Source organism: Thalia democratica, chromosome 5, assembly GCF_965202585.1.
Source record: "Thalia democratica chromosome 5, ktThaDemo2.hap1.1, whole genome shotgun sequence".
NCBI lineage: Eukaryota > Metazoa > Chordata > Thaliacea > Salpida > Salpidae > Thalia > Thalia democratica.
In genome coordinates, this window is record NC_139169.1 from 45,685,034 (window position 1) to 45,707,351 (window position 22,318).

Genomic DNA, 22,318 nt, shown 5'->3' on the forward strand with positions numbered 1-22,318 from the left:
ATTGTTTATATTGTAATGTAGTTTGAAAATCTTGTACCAAAAACTATGTTTTCTTTTCTTTAACTAAAGTATTTTCAGCAGTACTTTTAGTTAACGTTATACTTAAAAATATATATCTTATGAAAACATTATTTATCTGCCTTACTTTGCATATCAACTCGGCTAGTTTTTTTAGTGTTATTCTTGAGAAATATATTAGTTTTTAGTATTATTTATTGAATGATAAAAGAAAAGCGCTCAAAAAACTTAGTCCAAGGACTTGGTGTATGAAAGAATTTTTCGGTTATCAAGTCGTACACAACAAGTAGTAAATCTACCGGATGTGAATCAAGGTTCGACCTTATTTGAATCAAGGTAGTTAAGGAATTTGTTAAATTAAAATAAACTTTTATTTTTTATTTGGTTTAAAACCTACAATAGTAATAAGAAAGTTTTTTAGTCGACGGGTTAGATTTACCATAAAACCTTTTGCAGGGCCGGAAATATTAAAAGAAACTTGAGCCTTGTTACTTTAAAAAGTTAATAATATTTTTTAGATCTTTAAATGCCTATCTTATTGAAAAAAAAAAGTAAAATCACTAAAGCAAAAAATACGTCGACGTTTATGCTAAGCGGGGCATGTCTAGTCCATGGACCGTAGGTATCTTGCATGCCCAAAACTATTAGTTGTAGCTAAAAGATAAATGAAATTAAATAAAAGTACTATGGTTTGTTTATTTTTAGTTTAATCAATTTATTAAAATATATGGTTTAGACAGTCTCAGTCTATAGGTATAATTCGGCGTACAACTAAATTTTTAGTGATATAAACTTAAACTAAAAATAAATACAAATATTTATAATTTCTAATAAATATTTGAAAGAATGATATATTTTTATTGATAGTAAACTATGGTAATAGCTTATATTTACTAATTTTAAAAAAGTTTTCAACCTATTTCAGTATTAATTAAAAAAAAAGGAAACAATGTAAATGTCCACACTTAGAGTTTATAAAATAACACAAAATTTAATGGACTAAAAAGTGTTCATAAATAATAAACGCTAAAAAACGCAATTGAAAAAACTACTGATACTATTATAATATTTTTTTTGTACGTAACAATGATTAGAAATTTAAACATTACTTAGTCATAAAGTTTATAAATAATGTCATTTTTTTGTTTAGAATTTTAGTAGATATGCTTACATCATTTAAAAAAAGTTTTGTTCCTAGGTTTATAAGTACTATAAAATATTCGATGCTTTAGAAAACATATTGTGCTACCCCATAAAAAAAGCCTAGTCACGTTTCTGCATTTTGTACTTATTTAGTTTTAATAATGTATTCTATTTGTATAATTAATTTTTTTCATTTGGTTTAAAGGTTTTACTGTTTGTGAAAGTCTAGACCGGACAAATCCGCTCTACTAGAAGTGGTCCCGCACCTTGCCCACCGGTTAGAGAAGTTACCCCTTTTATAGAATATAGAAAAAAATATATAAAAAAAAACTTTTGTGGCTAAGAAAATATTAAAATTCAAAACAAAACTTAAAAAAATATAGTAGTTTTTTGTATATCATGGAAAGAATGAATTAAAATAACTATTAATCAAATAATATACATTTTTTAGACTCAATTACGAGTTTTACAAAAAATTCCAAGTTCAAGATTAACCTTTTAATTTTTTTTTGTTAAATTTTTCTATTAATTTTTTAAGAGCTTGGAACGATTTAAATGAATTGGTAAGTTTACAAATTACATTAATTATATTTTATAAAAGTACAAAAACTGTGTATTTTTCATGCTTGATAGAGTACTTGTTTCTTTCCATGAACTCTTTGCTTTAAACTTAGTGAGGTACTTTATAAATACATACGTATTTTTAAGATAACTACCATTCATCGATATGCTGGATATTTTATAAAATCTGAATCCATTCAGATCCGAATCTATTTAAAAGAAATAACTGGCCGAAACCGAAACTAACTAAAAAATATTTTTAATTAAAACCCTTCAAGGAAATTAGCTAGATCACTAGATTTTTAATGTTTTTAAGTTACAAAATAATCTTTATAACTATTAAACTTATATTGTTAAACATTAAGACTGAAAGAGTATGGAATTATAGACGTTTAAGCTTAGACATAGTAAGGTTTTGTTTTGCAAAGTTAAAAACTTTCAAATTTTTTTCCTTGTTTTTTTTTGTATCTGATCGTATGTGTTATGCTTTTTACAAAGTTAAGTTTTTGTAAAATAAGTATTTTAGCATGTAAAATATACCTTATTAACAGATTTTTTTTGGTACTCTAGATGAAATAATGTTTTAAACGCGTATATGCTTGCTGTATTTACAGCTTAGAGTCGTAATACTCAATTAATAATAAAGCTTTGAACATATTAGGTAAATCACTTTAACGGATACTTGTTGAAGCAATGTATTACTACGCAGTAAATATTTAAATTGCAAAATTATAGTCCCAAATACTGAAACTATTTTTTTTTGACTGTAATTCTAATTAAAAACAGGTTTTAATAACATAGATAGTGTAAACAGTACAAAATAGAATTTTATTTGATTATTGGAAGTTTAGCTGAGAAGTTAAAAGTAAAAAACAAGAACGATAAATATTATTACAGAAAACTATTTTATAAATATATGTACTTAATAAAATAACTTTATTTAGAAAAAAAAAAATTTCTAAACATATGCTAGATTTTATCATAAAATCTTCTTTCTACAATAGTTTAATTACAACATTAGGTAGTTTTCATTTTTTGCTTAGCTATATATTTATATGTCCTGGACAAGACATTAAAAGGTATCCGTGGTGTACGACTCGATAAGCATAAGGTTTTTTGTGCACCATGTCCTAAGATCAAATATTTTGACCGTTTTTTATCGTTCAATAAACTATAGTATAAAATAAATATTACATAAGCCTTGCCATTTAAAAAAAAACCAGCATAGTATTTTGACCGTAATATCAAATTTTTTGGTAATAATTATAATACTGTTTTGTCAGGTTTTATAAATAAATAAACTGTTGTTATGTATCAGTAAAGTATAAGTTTTAAGTAATGAACGTTTTTATTTTTATTTCTATACCGTTAAAAAAGTCTAAGTACAGTGTTGTACTTAAATTTATTTTAATAAAAAGCATTTTAAAATTTTCATTTATGAAAAACAACTGGTTATTCAAAAATAATGATTGAAATAGAAAAAGTCGAAACTTGTAACACTCAGTATTCATTCAACAAAATGTCAAAAACAACTTCAAAATACTCTATTTAAAGTAAAATAGGTGGTTTTATAAAAAAAATTAACATTATTTCAGTCTATGTATACAAAACAGAGCTAGTAAACATTTATAAAAATAAAATAATTATTTGCTTTTATTGTTAATTAGAAGCAGCAGTCCAAGTTCTCTCCATTTGTAAATGTTGTAAGCTACGATTGCATGCCAAAAATTGTGAGAGTTTCCAATGTAGTCAAACTGTCCAGGTAAAATGTTCTCGGGAAACTTGTAGAGGTACAAGAGAGTAGCAAAAATAAACCACAAAAAGTTGCGTGTCATGAAAGGTAAGACCAAGTAAAGTTCGTTTTTATCTGCAATGAACAACCAGCAAGCGACTGGAACGAGACAAACTAAAGCGATGATGGAAAAAACTGCGTTTCTAACATTTGGACTGCTAGTCATTGTTTTCCTAAAGACAGTCACGGTCATAAGGTACAATGTGAGCGCAGTGGAAACTGTAAGTTTGTAGAAAAATAAATGCTCGTGAAGCATGTAATAGAGTAGTAAAGCAGTACTGCATAGCATAGAAATATAAATTCCATTCAAGTCTGCAAAAAAGCAGTTGCAGTGAACTTTGTGGTCCATGTGACAGCTGAAAGAATGAAAGACAATTGAAGTAGCCAAGCAAACAAGGGCTCCAAAGTAATATACAGTAAACACTAAGTTGTCCTCAAAAGAGCCTCCAAGGCTTGGTATTAAGGAAAAATTATCGGATACAGCTAAAACTGATAAATAAAAAAACGGCAAAACATGCGTCCAAATATTCATTAGCTCATTAGAGACACAAAAAAGAGTTGTAAAACATTGTTTAGTGGTCTGACGTGCAAGATAACCAGACAAAATGTACTTTTTTTGCTGAAACCAAGGTACTTCGTTTATACTGTACAAGTTTCTCTTATTCATCGGCTTAACTTCTTATGTCTTTGCATGTATTTGATAGGTTATTAAAAATCAAGAAAAGCAATTCTGTAAAAAATCAAAAAATCAACCAATCAGTTTGTTATTTAAATAAAAAAAACCTCGTAAGATATACTTAAAATCCTACTCAGAATAAACCTTTTATTTAAAATATTTACGACTAGTCTTTTAGCTAAATGTTTTATACTTTATATGAACAAGTCGAACTATTTTGTATGTGCTGTAGTTCGTAAAAATCTAAATACAATTTTTGCATACTAAAATAGTAGCTTTAAAATTCAATGAAAAAATTAACTTACAATTGTAATAAAACATTTCATGAAAAATTTCCATGTAGATTTTTATATTATAGACTTATTCAGTTTTGTTTTGAATGTGCTAACTATTATTTTTGAATAAATTGTTGCTTCTTTTTCTGTAAAACGTAAAGCTTAAAAAAATTTACACTGTAACAAAAATAAAACTTTATTACGTAAGAATTAACTTATTATAAAACATTACCGTAGGTTTAAAAATTCGCTAATTTTTTGAAGTAGCATATCTGAGCTGCTAAGAATACTAATAAAAACATATAATAAACCAACCTATATAATTAAGATTTAATAATCAAGCTAATATATTACCCAGTAACAAGATTTTTTCTTGTTAAACCTCGTGAAAAAAGTTTTGATAACAATTTGTTTAAATAAACCTTATGAAGTAATATTTATTAAGAAATTGTTAATAGCATAGTTTAATAAATATACAATTACCAAGAAAAAGAGTTTAATTTACGATTTGAAAACAAAATTTTGTGTTAAAGTAATATTCATTTTCTAAAGTTTTAAATTACAATTGACTTAATTAGTTTTAAAGTTAAAGAAGTGTATAGCGCAATTTTTAATCAAACTCCAGAGCCGATCTTATATAAACAGTTTACTTTGTTTCAAGATAAAATAACTATAAAAAGTAATACGTAATGATTAAAATAAAGACTTGAAACTTCTGTAAGCTAGTTTAAAGATTAAGTCATTACTTTTATATTGTCTCTATGCATACATTGCAATGATTTATTATAAACAAGAGTATTGTGTACTTTTTACTTTAGAAATTACAATAAACGTTCTTGACTTAATAATAAGGAGATTAATCAACTCAAGTTTTTTATTATATTTTTTTTAAATTTCAGTTGATAAACAAGAGTCTTACAAAAGAAGTTTGAAAAAAGTATCAAATTATAGATAATGTATTTAAATTCTTAAATGCATTGTTTTTGTTACATAACTTTTTTATAGCAACAATTAGGTTAATATTTGTCTTGTATTATATAAGTATCGTATCAGAAAGTTTAATTTGCAAACTTGTTTTTATAACAAAGTTTCTTTAAAATAAATTAATAATGAATAGCTCAAAGCAGTAAAAAATATTAAACTTAGTTTTGTATGTTTTTAGAATCGTAGCATCTAGTTCATATCTTAATTAATTTTTTAGTATGTGCTAACATTTTATACTTAATGCTTAAAGTGATTTTTATTAGCTTATACAAAAGTTGTATCACTAAAAATGATGATAAGCATATCTATTTATAGGCTCATTTTCTTGTAGTGCTAAATTTTAAGTTATAGATACAAAAGCTCCAGATGAAAACATACATATAATGAAAGACATTAAATAAATAAAAATTGATATAAAAAAAGTTACTATGCTAACTTACAAACAAAAAGTTGCTTCTTGTGTTAATTTTTTTTTTTTTTAAACAAAAGTCTTAATAACTTACCTCTATATATGTCATAATTTAAACTTTCTAAAAAAACCTAAAGCTGGTATAAAATATTTTAGATTTAAACTTAAACTTTTTCTTAAGCTAGTAAAAAGACTAAGATAAACTTTTCAAAAAATAAAAACACATAAACCAAGTAGTTTGTTAGCAAGTTTTGGTCGTATTACGTATTTAAAATTTTCAAGTTTTACATTTAAGTGTTAAACAACAACACAACTAACTTTTAGAAAACTAGTTCAGAAAAAAAAACTTTTGACAAAATAACTTTTAATATAAAAATATCTAATAGTGAGCTTTACTATGTAAAATAAACTGCTTACTAAACTTTTTGTTGTGTGTAAATACTTTGTCACACTTAAAAACATAATTGTCATAATTTAGAGTAGTTTTGTGAATAAGCATGTAATTTGCATAAGCACATTCTTTAGTTAAGAAAGAAGTTCATAAAAAAATATGTAACTAACGCGTTTATGCAATAAATTCTTTTCTTTTTCGTGATTATTGATTGTATTTTATTAATTTTATAGCACAAAGTGCTCAAACTTAATCAAAACATCGCAAACGATAAGTATTTAAATTTTAAAAATGTTGTTATATTTTACCAGCTTAAATGTGTTTCAATGCTAGTGTAGCTAATTACTACTTTTATAAGCTGTAATAGTAGCTACTGACAAACTATAGTCAATAGTTATATTAGTTATTTAAATTTAAGTATTTTGTATACATAAAATTAAAGTTTTAGTTTATATTAGTGGTCTACTGAAACCACAAATTCAAATAATTCTTATAAACCAAGATTCGGAGGGATATTTTAAATATGAAGGTTTGGCCGGATTCGGATAATTTAAAATGTTTTGAAAAATTAATGTTAACTCACAATACAAATCTAACTTTGTTATTTGTATATTTCCTATTATTATAATCTAGCTCAAAGATGTCCATTATGTTGTCCTTTATCTGCCCAGTATTCAAATATAAAAACGTATAACTAGTATTAATATTTCATTAGTAATTTTTTATTAGCTATTAAAATATTTCAAATGTTTAACAATAAAGACTTAATTTACATTATTTTTTCTTTAATGGATTTACCTAAATTAAAATCGATTAAAAGAAGTTTTTGTGACCCGCATAATTAATATGTTAAAAGTATGCCGTGTCACTTATTTGTTAAGAAATTGAAAAATTGAATTCGGATTTCAAACTTTATAGAAATAAAAACGAAAATTAGTGTATTGTGAAGATGAGGAATCAAATGACTTAGAATCTATCATTATATCTTTATTCATCCAACTAAGGAATACATATGACAGTAGTCACAGTTAAAAATTTACTTTTGGATATTTCATTAAACACTTTTGTAACTTCTACAGTAAAGAGAAAATGTTTTAAATGTGTGCAAACTTATACAGTGTGTAAAATTTAAATCACTATTCAAAAATATGCGAATTTGTTTGAACTTGAAAGTTTGTTAGGGCTTGTGTCTTTTCAGAGCATTTTGTTTTAATTTTAGAGTGACTATTTTTTAAATTGTAAAAGTTTTTTTTCTAAAAAAAACATATGCTTGTTTTGATTAACTGGATCCAGAACATTTTTTGAATTCAAGATTTGCATTGCTATTTTAAATCAGGGTTCGATAGATCACTACATTAATTTTTTTTTAAATAAATATATGCTTTTATATGACAATTTAGATCAATTTTTACCGAACAAAATATATACAAGGTTGATAATTAAACAACTTTCTTAATATAATTTATAAAAAAGTTAAAGTGCATCTATTAGATGAAATATGAAAAATAAAATAAAATCTTAACTTTCTCAAAAATAAAAGAATAAAGAGTTTTTAAGCAATCGAAAAAAAAGTTAATTATTTTCAGAACTTGTATGAGTCTTAATATAGCTAGAAAGTTCTTTTAATTTTTGACAGACTATATTAGTCTGAATATCACAGAACTTTTTTGTCGATTCTGCTGTCACTGACATATATTGTTTATTGAACGAAAAAAAAGGGCTCAAATATTTGGTCCAAGGACCTGGTGTACGAAAAACCTTTCGGTTATCGAGTCATACACCAGGATTAAGTTTAAAGTCATGTCCAGGACAATATATTTTACTTATTTTATTAAATGTAAAAAGGTAAAATATTCTAAGTCTCAACAAGCTATTAACTTAGAAGTTATCTTAAATTCTACTAAAGCATAATTAGATAATTAAAAGATGACTGATAGTTTTTTTAAACAAAGTCTAAGGTTGTATAGTAAATGCTTTTTTAGTAGCGTTTTGTAGTAAAGCTACGAATTGAAAAAAGATTGAGTTTAAAACTAGTCTTGACTTAAATGGTAGATTTTGACTTTAATTTTGATTAAAACTGTTTACTAAATGATATTGCAAACTTTACATAACTATCAGTGGCGACGCGTAGTATTTGTTTTAGGGGGTGCAGACAAAGTACAAGTATTTAAAAACCCTTAGTTTATTTTAATTTTTTTAATTATTTTAAAAAAGAAAAAAAAAACTACTACAATTCCGTTTTTGTTTTGAATTAAAAGTTTTGTTTGGAATTAAAACTTTATTGAAAAAAGTTTTAAGTGTTTTATAGTACTATAATAAGGTTTAAGTGTTTTTAGCTGTAGCTCAGTCTGCTCTAATGCTCCACACAACGAAGATAACTATCGTAAAAGAGGTAACAGAAAAAGAATTTTTTAAATTTCTAAATAATGTTTTAGATTTATTGTTGATGACTTATTGTAATAGTTAATTACATAAAAACTGAAAATTTCTTAAAAGCAATTAAAAAAAAAAGATGATAAAATTATAAGAACCTTAAAAACGTTAAGCTAAAAAATATCTTATGAATTAACCAAACAGCTCTAACATAAATCAACATTTGCGAAAAATTATATCAAAGGTGCACAATGAAGTAGATTCAAAACCTAGACGTTTTTTTTTATTGCAGCAATCATAAAATTTCAAAACTTTATGGCTGTTGTTTTATTTATGAAAATAAACAGTTTTTAAAACCTAGAAATTTATTATATCAAAAATTTGGCCTAAAAATTGAAGTTGAAAACATGAAAAACTGAATTACTTATAAAATCCATTATAGCTGATGTTGATTACATTAGACAGTTATAAAAAGACTAGAAGTGCTGACTTTGTTTTATATAACCCAATGTTGCCATTTTCTTGTTAAAAACACCTTTAATACTTACAGTTTTTTATAACTAAAAAAAATATGGATTTTTATATCAAACTTTAAAATTTGCTAAAAGTTTAAAGCATTAAAGGTTCACATTAAAATAAAATATAAAAATTATAAAGTATCTTATATAAAATATAAAATAAGTCTAATTTCATTTTTTTTTTTAAACAAGATTTTGTGATTAAAACCTTGCTTTTTAAAATCATTAAATTTTAGCTCGATACAAAAAAAAATACAGCAGTTTACTACAAACCTTAAAATAAAATACTTTAAGTTTGTTTACAAGCTTGGATAAAAATATTTTACTTCCACCACAATTAAGTTATAAATTCATCTTCTAACATTTATAAACAAACTTTGTTTTTGCAGAACTTATTGATTTTTCTTTAAAAAATTCTTTCATTTATTAACTTAGTTTACCACTATTTATGAGTATGTACTGTATAGTTTATATATTAAATCAACCTTAAACTATAAATCAGTCTCAAAAAAACTCAAGTTTAACAAGATAACTCTACTTCTAAAAATAAACTACAATTTATATAATAATTGTTGAGTAATATTACTAATGTATATCAAAGTAGCTTGACGCAGCTTACAAAATCAAAAACAATGTTTGCATATCAAACAAAGAAGGACTATTTACTTAGTAACTATGCATTTTCAGTAAAAACAGAATTCCGATTAAAGTTTGTAGGGGTACAATGTACAATTAGATTGTATAAACTTACGAGTCTAAACGGAAATAAAGCGTAAATGAGTAAACCAATAGAAATTTTTTATACTGTTTTCAAATACTTTGAAAATTTGATATAAACTATTTAAATCGTTAAAAATTATAAATTGTTTAATTTAACTAAAAATATTCTAAAAATACATTTAATTGTTTCAAATAATATTTCCTTATGTTTACTGACAGCAGCATACTCTACTAACTTTTGTATTCATAAAAATTAGATGTTTGACGGAACAAATAACAAAAGTTTTTAGTTGTTTTAAAAACTAATTATACTTGAATAAAATTTAAGCTTATTTTTTGAAAATTATAACTAGCACTAACCATGATATAGAAAATTTAATACAATTAACTTTAGTACGTTGAAAAAAAAATTAACAGATATATTAATCTGTATGTGTGTATTAAAAATGTTTTTTGCTGCTTCTTATTGTTCGTTTGAAAACTGTTGAAATTTTTTTTTAATATTATTAGTATTAATAATTGAAATATGTTATCTAGCATTTATTAGAGTATCTTATTTATTTACTCTTAATAATTTTTGTATAGCTGATTATTTTAAAATGAGAATGAGTAGGTTAATAAACTTACTTGATTTAAATAAAAATAAGAATTAGTGAAAAAGGATCTATAATCAAAATTTTGTTTCAGTTTGAAAACTTTTTGTAAATATGCAGAAAAATATTTAAAAATAGTAAATGAAAACAAATTAGAGAAAAAAAATTAATTAAAACCCTAAAATTTTTGTTTTAATGTTTTTGTTTAATATACATATTTTGAAAAGTATAAGAACATCAATTTTTCTACATTAACTGACAAATTACTCTCTGTTTTAAACAAATAATACAGTTTCACAGAGTTCTGTAGAAAATGAGTAATGCAAAGTAGAATAGAATAGAAAGAAGATAAATGTATGTACTTTAAAATAAAGGCATAATCATGTTAAATTAATATTATATGTTCGTTTAAATTAAATTGTCATATTTCAATTGTATTTTTTTCTATTGAAAACATTTGTAAATACATAAATAAGTAAAACTGCATCATTTGTAGCTGTTCAATCAAACATGTTTGCTTTTAAAGTTTTTATTTAATTGTTTTAAAGCTCAATTATCTTTTCGAGAAATATTTTACAACGAATAAAGTCAACTCGTTTTTTATGCTAAAAAGTCTATAATATAAGTTAACACAAGCAAAGTGTTTTGATTCAATCATATGTTTTTACTTTTTTCTATTATGCAATGTTTTATTTTGCGTTTGCTTGTAACTTTGTTTTATGTACTCTGTTTGTAACTTTATGTTTGTAGTTTAATAACAAATGCTAACGACATAAACTAAGAACTTTTTAAATACAGATTTTTCTGCAATATTTGTAATAAAAAAAATATGAGGTAGTTTATACAATATATACTCCTTCAAACTATTAGTTTAATTGTTTTTATTAGAAAATATATTATTAAACAATAAGTAATATGATTTGGAATAGATTTTCTAAATTTATGAAATCAAAAGGTTCTTATATTAAAAAAAAACTAATGTAATTAATTTCTTTTAGTGAAAAATTGTTTGCAAATAACTAGTAGACATGCAGAACAATAGTCATACTTATTTCAGTAAATTGCCACATAATTGCTCGAGCATGACGTTTTTAATCAAAACAATCAAAGTTTTTTTCAGTATTCTTAATTGTTTATTTCTATTATTCTGACAATTCTGCTATATAGCCACTTTACTTGAATAGTTTGTACTATGTAGATCAGGGTTTCCCAAAATTATTTTTCAAATTGCCCCCTTTGAAAAAACTAAAAAGGCTTTTGTCCCTCCAACAAGACTACCATTTAAAAGACCAAGGACTTTTTTATTTATTTGCTCTTCATCTGCAAGACTGGAACTCAAGAATATCTAGTGTAAGTTTCAAAGTTTTAAAATCGCCCCCCCCCCCCCTTTCGCCCCTTTTCCTATTATTGTCCCCTAACTTATTAAAATCGCCCCCAGGGGGCGGTAAGGCCCACTTTGGGAAACTCTGATGTAGATTGTAGGTTTTTAAAAACATAACAATATAAACTAAACTTAAGACTGCTAAAGTCCAATTTTGCACTATTAAACAATGCTTCTAATAGTAACATAGTTTTGTCATATTTTCGATAGAAAAATACATTAAATTTTGTGATTTTATAATAATGCTATATTCATAAAAAAAAAGTTATTATTAAAAGAGCAATCAAATATAAGGTAGAACTATAAGTAAAGTTTATCATAACTTATTGGTGTAGAAGTAGTTTAAACCCTGTTTATAAATAATATTTAATCATTAATTTTGACCAATAAGTTAAGTTAAATTACTGTTTTTAATAAAATTAAATATAAGTATAAAAATATTTTACAAAATATAATTATATTATTCAAAAAAAAAATTATTCAAGGAATTGTAATGTAAAGTATTTTAAAAGTATAACAAAAAAAAACTTGAACCAATACTGGACCAAAGCAATATGAATCAGTATTCATAATCAATAATGTTTTGTCTCATAGACAAAGTAATTATAAACAATGTCCTAAAAACATAGAACAATATTCTCATGCTACTTATTAATGTAATTCTTTACTGAATATTTCTATACAAATTTTTTACTTAAGTTATAATTGTCAAAAATGACCCATGTATTATAAAAAAACAGTATTTATTTTAGTCCATAGTTCATTAGTTAAATTAGCAGCCAGTGGTAAAAGACAATATTGTTTATAAAGTTTTGGTTTGAATAATATGTACTTAAAATTGTTTTATATGATTATATTCTTTACTTATAATTCTACTGAGTTGCCACACCCTCAGACTAATCAAGATGAATCAGTATAGTTTGACATTTAGAATAAATCAAGCTGACACAATCTAGTTTAAATATTTTTTTCCAATTTTTAGGCTCTTTTTTTGACTTTTTACTTCCTTTTTCTTTATTTTCTTTTATACTTTGTTATTGTTTAAGTATTTGCATATATTCAAGCTTTATTAACTGTTTTTTCATTGGCTCATCTTGTTCTTTTTTTATAATTTTATAAAAAACTCAGGCCAATTACGGCTAGCTTGATGTAAGTAAGCTAGTTTGTTGTTGCTAAGGCTGGCTCTTTTGCCTCAAAGAGTTTCAATCATTTTTCTAAAATAATACTTATAATTATCTAGAGTGAATTTATTTTTTTTTAAACCCAACTTGTATAAAACGAGTTCAAAAATTTAATATACTTTTATGTTATTTCAATGTACTTACGCTTTTGTTATGTATTTGTTAATTAATGTATCTAAGTATTTAAATTTAAAACTATTTCATCCTTGTCTCTTACTAGTTTTTTAAACTTTTTAATAAACTCATGCTAGTTTATGCTTATCTAAGCCAACTTTTTCCCGTCAACCCTTCACATTTATTGCAGTTTTATTTTTGTTCAATCAATGTTTATAATTGTCCTAGAGTTTTTTTTAAACTAAGATGTACAAAGATAAACAAATACACATGATTACTCCAATTCTGCATAAATGCTATTCAAAATACTCAATGTTTATGTTTTTAAAGAATCTTTAGAAATGGTATAGTAGCTGTATAGAAGTAGCTACTTGGTGTTTAAAAGTATTTAATAGAATTACCTTTTTTAGAGTGTTAAAAACTATAGTTAGTAAATAATAGAACAGGGTACCCGATCAGTAAACCAGTGTTTCCACAAAAAATCCTGGAAAAACCTTGAACTTGACAACTCAGGCTAAAAAACCTGGAATTTGAGAAATTTTGAATAAAAAAACCTGGAATTTTGAACAAAAACCTATAAAAAACCTGGAATTTTAAACAATTTACATGTTATCAATTATTTACATGTATTTAATTTGAAATTCAGAAAACCTGAAAGAATTTTTTTTAAACCAATAGCAACCCTGGTAAACTCTCTTAGGGAAATAAGAATCTTTATAAAAGTACTAGCTAACTTTGCAAAACTAGCCTAGTCTTAAAAGTATTGCTCAACCTGATAATTAAGCTGTTTTTATTGCCCTAGGGAATGAATTTCTTGTTAAAATTTGAGTTTTAAAAGTGAAGAATTTTATTTTTTTGCAAAGAAACATACTAAACTACTTTTTATTAGCCTTAGTATAACTAATAACATGGATCGTGAATTTACTAGCCAGCTTAACCAATTTAAGAAAGAATGTGAGGTATTCGTAGAAACTGTTCACATTCAACCATTACAAGAAAAGCTAATAAAAATCATAGTTAATAAAATAGACAATGATGATTGTAAGCTTGACTTTTGGTATTATGGTGAGTTACTTTTTGTGATATATACTACAAAATTATACTTCAATAGATTATTTATAAAATTAATGTAATAAATCATTTTATTTTTTAACATAACATCAGGGTTGCCACACATTCTGGCTACTAAATATAACTCAGGCTATTTTGAACTTTTATAAAAAACTTCTATTTTATTTTATTTATTTTTACAAAACTCAAGCTAGTTGAATACTTTTTTTCTAAAATTCAATTTATTAGAAGTTTTTTGTAACTGATGATCACTGGTATTGTTACCACTGTAAAAATGTAGTTTTGCAATAAATTTAAATCACTAATAAATCGTTTATTTGAAGCTCTTTAATTTTCAAATTTAGCTAAGTTTTATTAGCTTCATTGAAATGATTTTAAAAAATATAAAACCCAATTTATTTTTCATAACTTTGTATACTTTTTTTTTAATTATATTTTTACTAAGTCATTGTTTTAATGTGTTGGTATTAGTTTGTATTTAAGCTTGATTATAGTAATTTGTTTTACTTTGTGTCTAATAAATTCTTTTTTTTTTTATAAACTCAGGCTGGCTTTTTTTTCTGCAATAAATATTAGGTCTGTAATTTATTTTTAGTATTAAAAAGTTTTGTATTAAGTAATATGTTTTTTTTTAATAAACTAAGAGTTTTTGTCTTAGGCATAGAAGACAGGTTAGAGTACACCTTCCCAAAAATTTATGAGTTAAGTAAAAAAATAGAGGAAGATGTTAGTAAAAGAGAAAATGAAAAGTTATCTACAATAAATCAGATGAAGTACATTTGGAATTCCTTCTATGATGCTTACAGCATCTTACTTTCAAATGGTGTAATTAAAAAGGGTAAGTATTGTGATAATTAGTAATTTGTAGAACTATCTTGATCTTTTTAAACTTTAAGGACACACTTCTGTATGGAAAAAATGAATCTTTATTCTCGTTTTTATTTATAAATTGTATATTTTTTGAGTTTTTTTTTTTTAATTGTAAAAAAATAAAAATTATAAGAGTATCTTTAAATCAATTTAGTCAGGCACTACTAAAGTACTAATATTGAGTCGTACAAAGTTAAACATTTGTTATATTTAATTTTTTGTAATATAAATAGCCAAAACTACAAAAATTTATGTATTTTTTTATTTTAAGTAATTGTCAAACTTATACAACAGAAAAATTTTATTAGACATTTTTATTTTAAATTTTATTGTTGTCTAAACTATAACTTTATAAGTAACATTATTGTTTGTAAAAACAGAAAGAAAAAGTGTTTCATCGAATTCAGTAAAGAGTAAAATGAAAACTGCCCGTGATGTTATTAAAAGGTTAGTTGACTCTATCCATAGTTCTTGATTGATTTTTAATTATTGTTAACATATAGGTAGCATTAAACTTTTAAATATTTGTAGTTTAGATCAGTTATGTTTTTTAAGGGGTCATTTCTTTTTTTTTCAAATACATATAGGTGAAATGAATTAAATGAAAACTTTCTATATGTTTTGAAATTTTTTTTAGGATAATCTAAGTGAATATATTTTGAGATTATGTAATTTTGTTAAAGCTTACCATATAAACCTATATACAGCATTTTTTTGTGAACTTTGTAACAAGCTTTAAATTAGTTCTAAATCTATCTAAACATGTATTTTTTAAGCTAGAGAGATAAAATTTTGAGAAAGTGTTCCTTTAAGTAGTTAAAAAGGTATTTAAATATAATGAAAATTGTTTTTAAAAAAAAGTAGAAAGAGGTAGATTGTTTAAAAAAAGTCTTTTTTTCCTGTTTATTTGCACCTTTAATAAGGAACCTACAAAACTATCAATTTTGATCGTTTATATTTCAAGAATTACTATGAATTTCCAAACTCTGTAAAATACATGGTTGCTTATCTATTGAGGTCAAAGTAAGAGAAAACTTGTTTGTCTTTTTTTAAATTTAATAACGTTCTTGCTTATTTATACCCTTTTTTAAACTTCAAAGTATATTTTGAGATAAAAGCAATCAAATTTAGTGAGTTTCATAGATTTTTAATGGAGGTGCAAACTAATAAGACAAAAAAAAACTATTTCAATAAAATTTTACTTCTCCTTGAAACATTTTAAAGCAACTGTTTTAAAAACTTATTAATCTAGTCTTTTTAAAATTAAAAGAACAGAGTTGCTAAAAAACCTCGAAACCTGGAAAAACCTGAAATTGGAATATTTAGGCTAAAAAGCTGAAAACCTGGAATTTAAACAATAAAAACATGTTAAGTAAAAAAATTTCGATTTGACACAAAAATCTATCATATAGATGAAAATTTTTTCTAATCATCAAAAATGTTTTTCATTAAAAAACACATTTAAAGTAGATTTACAGTATTTTTTCAATGTTTTTATACTATTTAACACAGTTTCTTACTTACCTTAAACTTAAATTTGAACTAAAAATAGACCCAAAAGTTTGTAATATTGAAAATCTGGAGGAAACTTTTAAAATCTTGAGAAAATTTAGCAACCCTGAAGGAATATGTTGAATGGATTTTTTTTATATTAAACTAAAAGTTTTTTTTTTTCCAAAAAGAAACAAAGAATAAAAACTTGTTTCTTTTAAAGGTCATAAAGTTTTTATCTTTCAAACTTAAAGTTTTTTTTAAAAATTGAGCCAACTGAATTTTCTCAATTTGTAAGGTATATTTCCTAAAGCTTTGAGGTGTTTATTACAAAAAATGTAGGAGGGGATATATTTTTATGCTTTTTCTATATGTACTCTTTTATTTTTCTCCTACCATAAAGAACCTTATTTAGCCTGAAAATTAAATGGAAAAGTAACGATTTTTGAAACCTACTTATTTTTATTACCTTAAACGCTTAGATTTAATGAAATATTTATTTTGTAAACAAGTATATTATATATTTTTTATTGTGTAGTAACATTTTTTAACAGAACACTTTTTTTTAAATAAAACCAAAAAGTGTATTGAACTTATAACATATTAAGTTTCACCACTAAGCTATTTTAAAAAGAATAGTTTAGCAATTAGCATAAAATTGAGCTCTTTTTACTTGTATTGTTTAATGTTTCTGTAGTTTTTTCGATACATAGTTTGATTAATCTATCTTTAATAGTTACTTATAGTGTTTTGAAATTCTTTAAAAATATGTTAAGTAATCTAAAAAAATTATAAGTTTTATTACAACAAGTAAAAACTATCACTTTCTAGTTAGTCAAAAATGTATTATTAAGAACACATGTATCAAACTAATTATGTAAATAATTCTAATGGTTCATTGGGAATTAATGTTTAACACATTCTTTAATAAAGTTTTTGGTTGTCGCTTAACTGTTTATTGAAAATAATTTTGACTCAGTCAAATGAAAAATTGTATACATTTTTTAAATTAAAGTGTATATTTTTAAGATGAAAAGCTATAATTAAAAAAGAAAACTTGATTAAAAAAGAAGTTTGTGTATATTTGTAAACAAAATGTTCACTCTGTTTTTAATCAAGTTTATAAAGAGATTAAAATTTTCTTTCATTCAAATTGAAAACTCATAATTCGAAAATTAGCTATATAATAAAATTAAGCTTTGTATGTGAAATGTGTCATTTAAAAGCTGTTTATTTTATGTTTAAGAATCAAATGGGATACCAAGATTGACCCAGAATTGATGTCAGTTGGGTATCTTGACCGATTTATTGGAACTGTAGAATCAGATTTTAATAGGTTTGACTGGGACTCTGACCTTGCTTCTGTTGGTCCGAAAACTTTAGCTATACCAGAACATCGCATTAAGTATTTTAAGTATTGTGATGATATTGTTTGGGATAAAGCAAAAAGATTTGATGCTGTTTTTGGCTCTTCTGGCACAAAAAATACTATACATGAGTTAATAATGCAACAAAAAAACTTAAGTTTGCTTGATGATACATGTTCTCAAAATTCAAGTAAGTATTATTAGAAAGTTTTCTTGCTTTGTGATTTTTACTCTTATTTTATATTTTTCTTAGATCAAGATGAGAAAGAAGTGAAAACTATGTGAGTTTATTGTTTTTTGACATAAGAGTGGCTTTTATTAAAAAAGTTTTCTTTTTTTATGATTTTAATTTTTTTAATCTGAGAATTTAATATAGTTTTTATTATTTTCATTGTGTAAAATCAGGTTTTAAAAATATATATCGTTTTCGTTGTACGTACAAATTTAAAATAAACTTTTTATAGGTATTGTTTATTTTGGTTTCTATTCAGTAAATATTTTAAAAACTAAAACTCATAACCTAAAAATATAATATTTTTTATATTTCTATTTAAAATTAGTTTTTTAATTAAGCTTTAATTAAGGCTTACTTTTTAATTAAAAGTTTATATGAAAATATTATTTTATTAACTGTAAAATTTATACCTAGTTAGACCAGGGGTCGGCAGACGGCGGGTGGCAATTATCTTTTAATTTAATGTAGATCTTTTAAATGCGGCCCGCTCGCATGTAAAACTGGCCCGCCAAACTAGACGCTAATGAAACTTAAAAATATATTCTTGGGTGTGAAATTTTCAAAACTTACACTATATATTATCGGTAAAAGTAAAATAAAAGGTCAGGTTATAACTAAAACTAACTGCGGCCCGCGGAGATTTTTATTTTCTAAATTAAATCACCAAATGTCTGCCAACACTGCACTAGACTAAGGATTCGTATGTATAATCCTGTACAAAAGTACCTTGCAGAGGTCTGGATTTGAGCAGATTTCGATTTGAAAAACATTTAAACCTGGTTCTGGCTGGACTTTGATTAAAAAAGGTCTTATCTGGTTCTAGTGGGATTTCAATTTAGACTAAAGATAAGTATCAAGCCGAACATAATTTGAAATTGAGCTGTGCAGGATTTTTTTTTTGAATTTGAGATCTGGAAAAACCTTTTTTTTTTTCAAATTGCGACCTGGTCAAACCCAAATGTTGGCAAGCAGGTCCTGCAGGATCCAGTATTTGGATTTAGTAGACAACTAATTATCACTGTTGTATTCATCTAAACTTGGAGTTATTTAATTTAGTTATAAAAACAAAATCAAAATTTTGCTGTTTTTTGAAAACAAAAATGAACATTTAATACTTTTTAAACAACATCAAAAACATATTTGTTTAAATTAATTCAATTAAAAACAGCAAATTTGGTTTAAGTTTTAAGTTTAAAAGAAGCTTTTTATTTATAATGTAATATGGTATATTTATTTCTTTTGACAATGATTAAAAAATTCTACCTGCCAATTATAAAGGTATACTAACAATTCTTCGCTCAATTAAATACAACCCGCGCACAACTCCTACCTAAAAAGTATTTTATTTTCTATCTATCTTTATTTATTTTTATGTTTTTGGGTATTTTTTCTTAATTTTATCTTATTTTTTACTATCACTGATACCCCTTACCCTTGGCCGGTAAGCAGATCTCGGGTTTGATTGGGTAAGAGTTGTGCGGGTTGGAACTGAGCGGCTCCTAAATATAACATAGTAGCAAAACTAAAACTATTTAGATATGACTGTACTTTTCATCAATGTTTTTACAGGAGTAGTAACTTATATTTAATGTATTAATCAAATAATACTGAATGTTCTAAGAACTTTTTTAAACTTAGGTCTAATTCATCTTCAATCAAAGCTGAATTTAAACATACAGTGAACCCAAAAGAACAGTCAGACTTTTCTGAAATGTCTCATAAAAACGAAGTTCAAATTTCAAAAGCTTTATCTGCTGTTTTGAGACACAATAAAATGGGTTTTAAAGTTGACTCTAGTATGTTTTTTTTTACTTTTATTTATAACCTATGTATTTTTTATTTTACTCATTTTCAAATGAAAAGTAGCTTCTGTTTTTATACAATGTTATTCTTTATATCTTTTTTTCAAGAACCAAGCTTTATACATAATGGCTGTTAAAGAAATATAAAGTCTTTATTTTTTCTTAGTTAATATTTGTATAGGTTATTATTTTTCTCTTGAAATATGTATAATATAAACTATATATATATAATAAATCTATCATTTTTTTTATGCAGGAGGGTTTCTAAGTATTGATGAAATACTAGAACATAATCATTTCAAGTATAAGCTTAACGCCACGAAAGACAAAATATATAAAGTTGTTAAGAATAATGATAAAAAGCGATTTGAAATTTTCAATGAAAATGGAATTGAAAAGATAAAAGCTGTTCAAGGACACAGTGTTCAAGTTTGTTAAATTTTAAATTCATAACTCTTGTATAAATTTAATTTAAAAACATTTTTAACATGTTTGTAATAATCTTACTCCACTAAAGTTTTATATTTGTATATATCCTTAAAAGTATACTAGTTTAATATTTTAAGTTTTTGTATGTTTTGTAGAAACAAAAATACATTTTTCGAATAACACTATAGAAAAAATTTGATTCTCTAAGTTAAATAGGTAAAGGAACTAGAACTAAAAGAAATAAAAAATCATGAAAATTTTCCTCAAGTAGTTCATGGAACTTATACAAAAAACCTTGATAATATAAAAATTCAAGGACTTTCTGTTATGAATGTTAGTTTGTTGTATAAAAAGATATGTAGTCTTTAAAACTAATTTAAATTTTTGTTTACTTTTTCTATTTTTTCGTAAAACTTGAACATAAAGTTCTGAGTTATTCTATAATATTTGCTTTTAAGTTACAAGTATACACCCAAAAAACATTAAATATTATTTCAATCATTACAATATCCATAATTTTTATATGGATATGGAAGAGACTTTTCATATTTTTATGTTTATTACAAAAATTATATGTTTTAAAGTGACCATTGCTAGAATTTTAGAAATAGTCTCAGCCAGTATATATTTCGGCAATCATCAACAAAGTTGAGATGTGTTTAGCCATCGATAATAAACAATGAACTTCACCGCACGATCAACAACAACAGCCTACCTGATGAGTCCTAATTAGGACGAAACCGGTCGTAGGATTGTCTCTGATGATGTTGTTGTTGTTGATCGTGCGGTGAAGTTCATTGTTTATTGTAGAAATAGTCTCAGAAAGTTTTGATATGTAGTAGTCTATTGTATATTAAACGTAATGTTGTATATGTGTTTATATATTATATGAAATTAAGCTTATATATTTAACTGATTATGTAACTCAAAGCGAAATCATATTCATATGACTACTGGCCTCCCAAATAAAAACAAAGTGATTAGTGGAATGAGGAAAAGTTGTGACGTTGTTATTCACATTGATGTTGAGCGTGCATTGAAAGGTACAAGATGTAGAAAAAATTTCTACTTAAATTGAAATATTAGTTGAAAAACTTATATAAGATACATTATGTTCTACTATAAAAAAGTCTTAAAAACTATGTATACTGACTTGTATGTTTTAATTTTTTTTTTCTTTTATTGATATTTAATGACCAAGTTAGTTAAACTTTGTGCAAATAATTCATAAAAGTTGTTTGAAAATAATTTTAAAGCATCATTCCTCTATGTTTAAAATTGTTTTAAATCTGATTACCTTAAACTTTATATCCAGATGGAATAAAGTTTTTTCAATCAAAGAATGGAGTTATATTATCACCTGGAAATTCTAAAGGTTGCATTCCTTCAGAGTATTTTAAGACAATAGAAGTCATTTAGTTTTAATAAACTTACTCCACTAAAGTTTTATATTTGTATATATACTTAAAAGTATACTAGTCTAATACTTTAAGTTTTTGTATCTTTTGTAGAAATAGAAATGCATCATTATTTATAATATATATATTTATTTATTGCAAAACAGCCTTTAAATCATAAATTGTTATATCTTCTTTAAACTAAGTTCCTATCTAAAGTTTGTAAATGATCGTACTTTATTGTCAGCTTGTAAATTAGATCATGTGTATATGTATAAATTACAATGCAAAACATAAAAAATATTAACAAAACTTTTTTTTTTCTAATTAATTCATGATTAAAAAGTTTACAATAAAAATCCTAATGCTAATGTTTGATTGCTTTTAATAGGTATATCTTAAAACTAAATTGTATCATTTTAACTAATATTCATTACTTTTAAAAATACTTAGAAACTACTTATGCTTATAGACTTGCATGATCAAAAAATTTATAGTTTATTTTATTTTTTTATATATTAGCTAAT

At 24.4% G+C, this 22,318-nt stretch overlaps 1 protein-coding gene across 1 annotated transcript; it reads left to right on the plus strand.

The window, feature by feature from the left end:
* Window positions 1-14,037: 14,037 nt before the first annotated feature.
* LOC145836592 (uncharacterized) lies at window positions 14,038-21,939 on the plus strand. Its single transcript, XM_082944384.1, has 10 exons — window positions 14,038-14,194; window positions 14,859-15,038; window positions 15,451-15,517; window positions 17,808-18,118; window positions 18,182-18,209; window positions 19,802-19,959; window positions 20,222-20,394; window positions 20,611-20,727; window positions 21,326-21,437; window positions 21,710-21,939. The coding sequence occupies exons 1-10, from the start codon at window positions 14,038-14,040 to the stop codon at window positions 21,811-21,813; spliced, it is 1,407 nt and encodes a 468-aa protein (XP_082800510.1). The 3' UTR covers window positions 21,814-21,939.
* Window positions 21,940-22,318: the final 379 nt, after the last annotated feature.

Coding starts and splice junctions, on each gene's coding strand:
- LOC145836592 (XM_082944384.1), top strand. CDS start 14,038: ATGGATCGTGAATTTACTAGCCAGCTTAACCAATTTAAGAAAGAATGT. Junction 14,195..14,858: donor GCTTGACTTTTGGTATTATG/GTGAGTTACTTT, acceptor TTTTTGTCTTAG/GCATAGAAGACAGGTTAGAG. Junction 15,039..15,450: donor AAATGGTGTAATTAAAAAGG/GTAAGTATTGTG, acceptor TTGTAAAAACAG/AAAGAAAAAGTGTTTCATCG.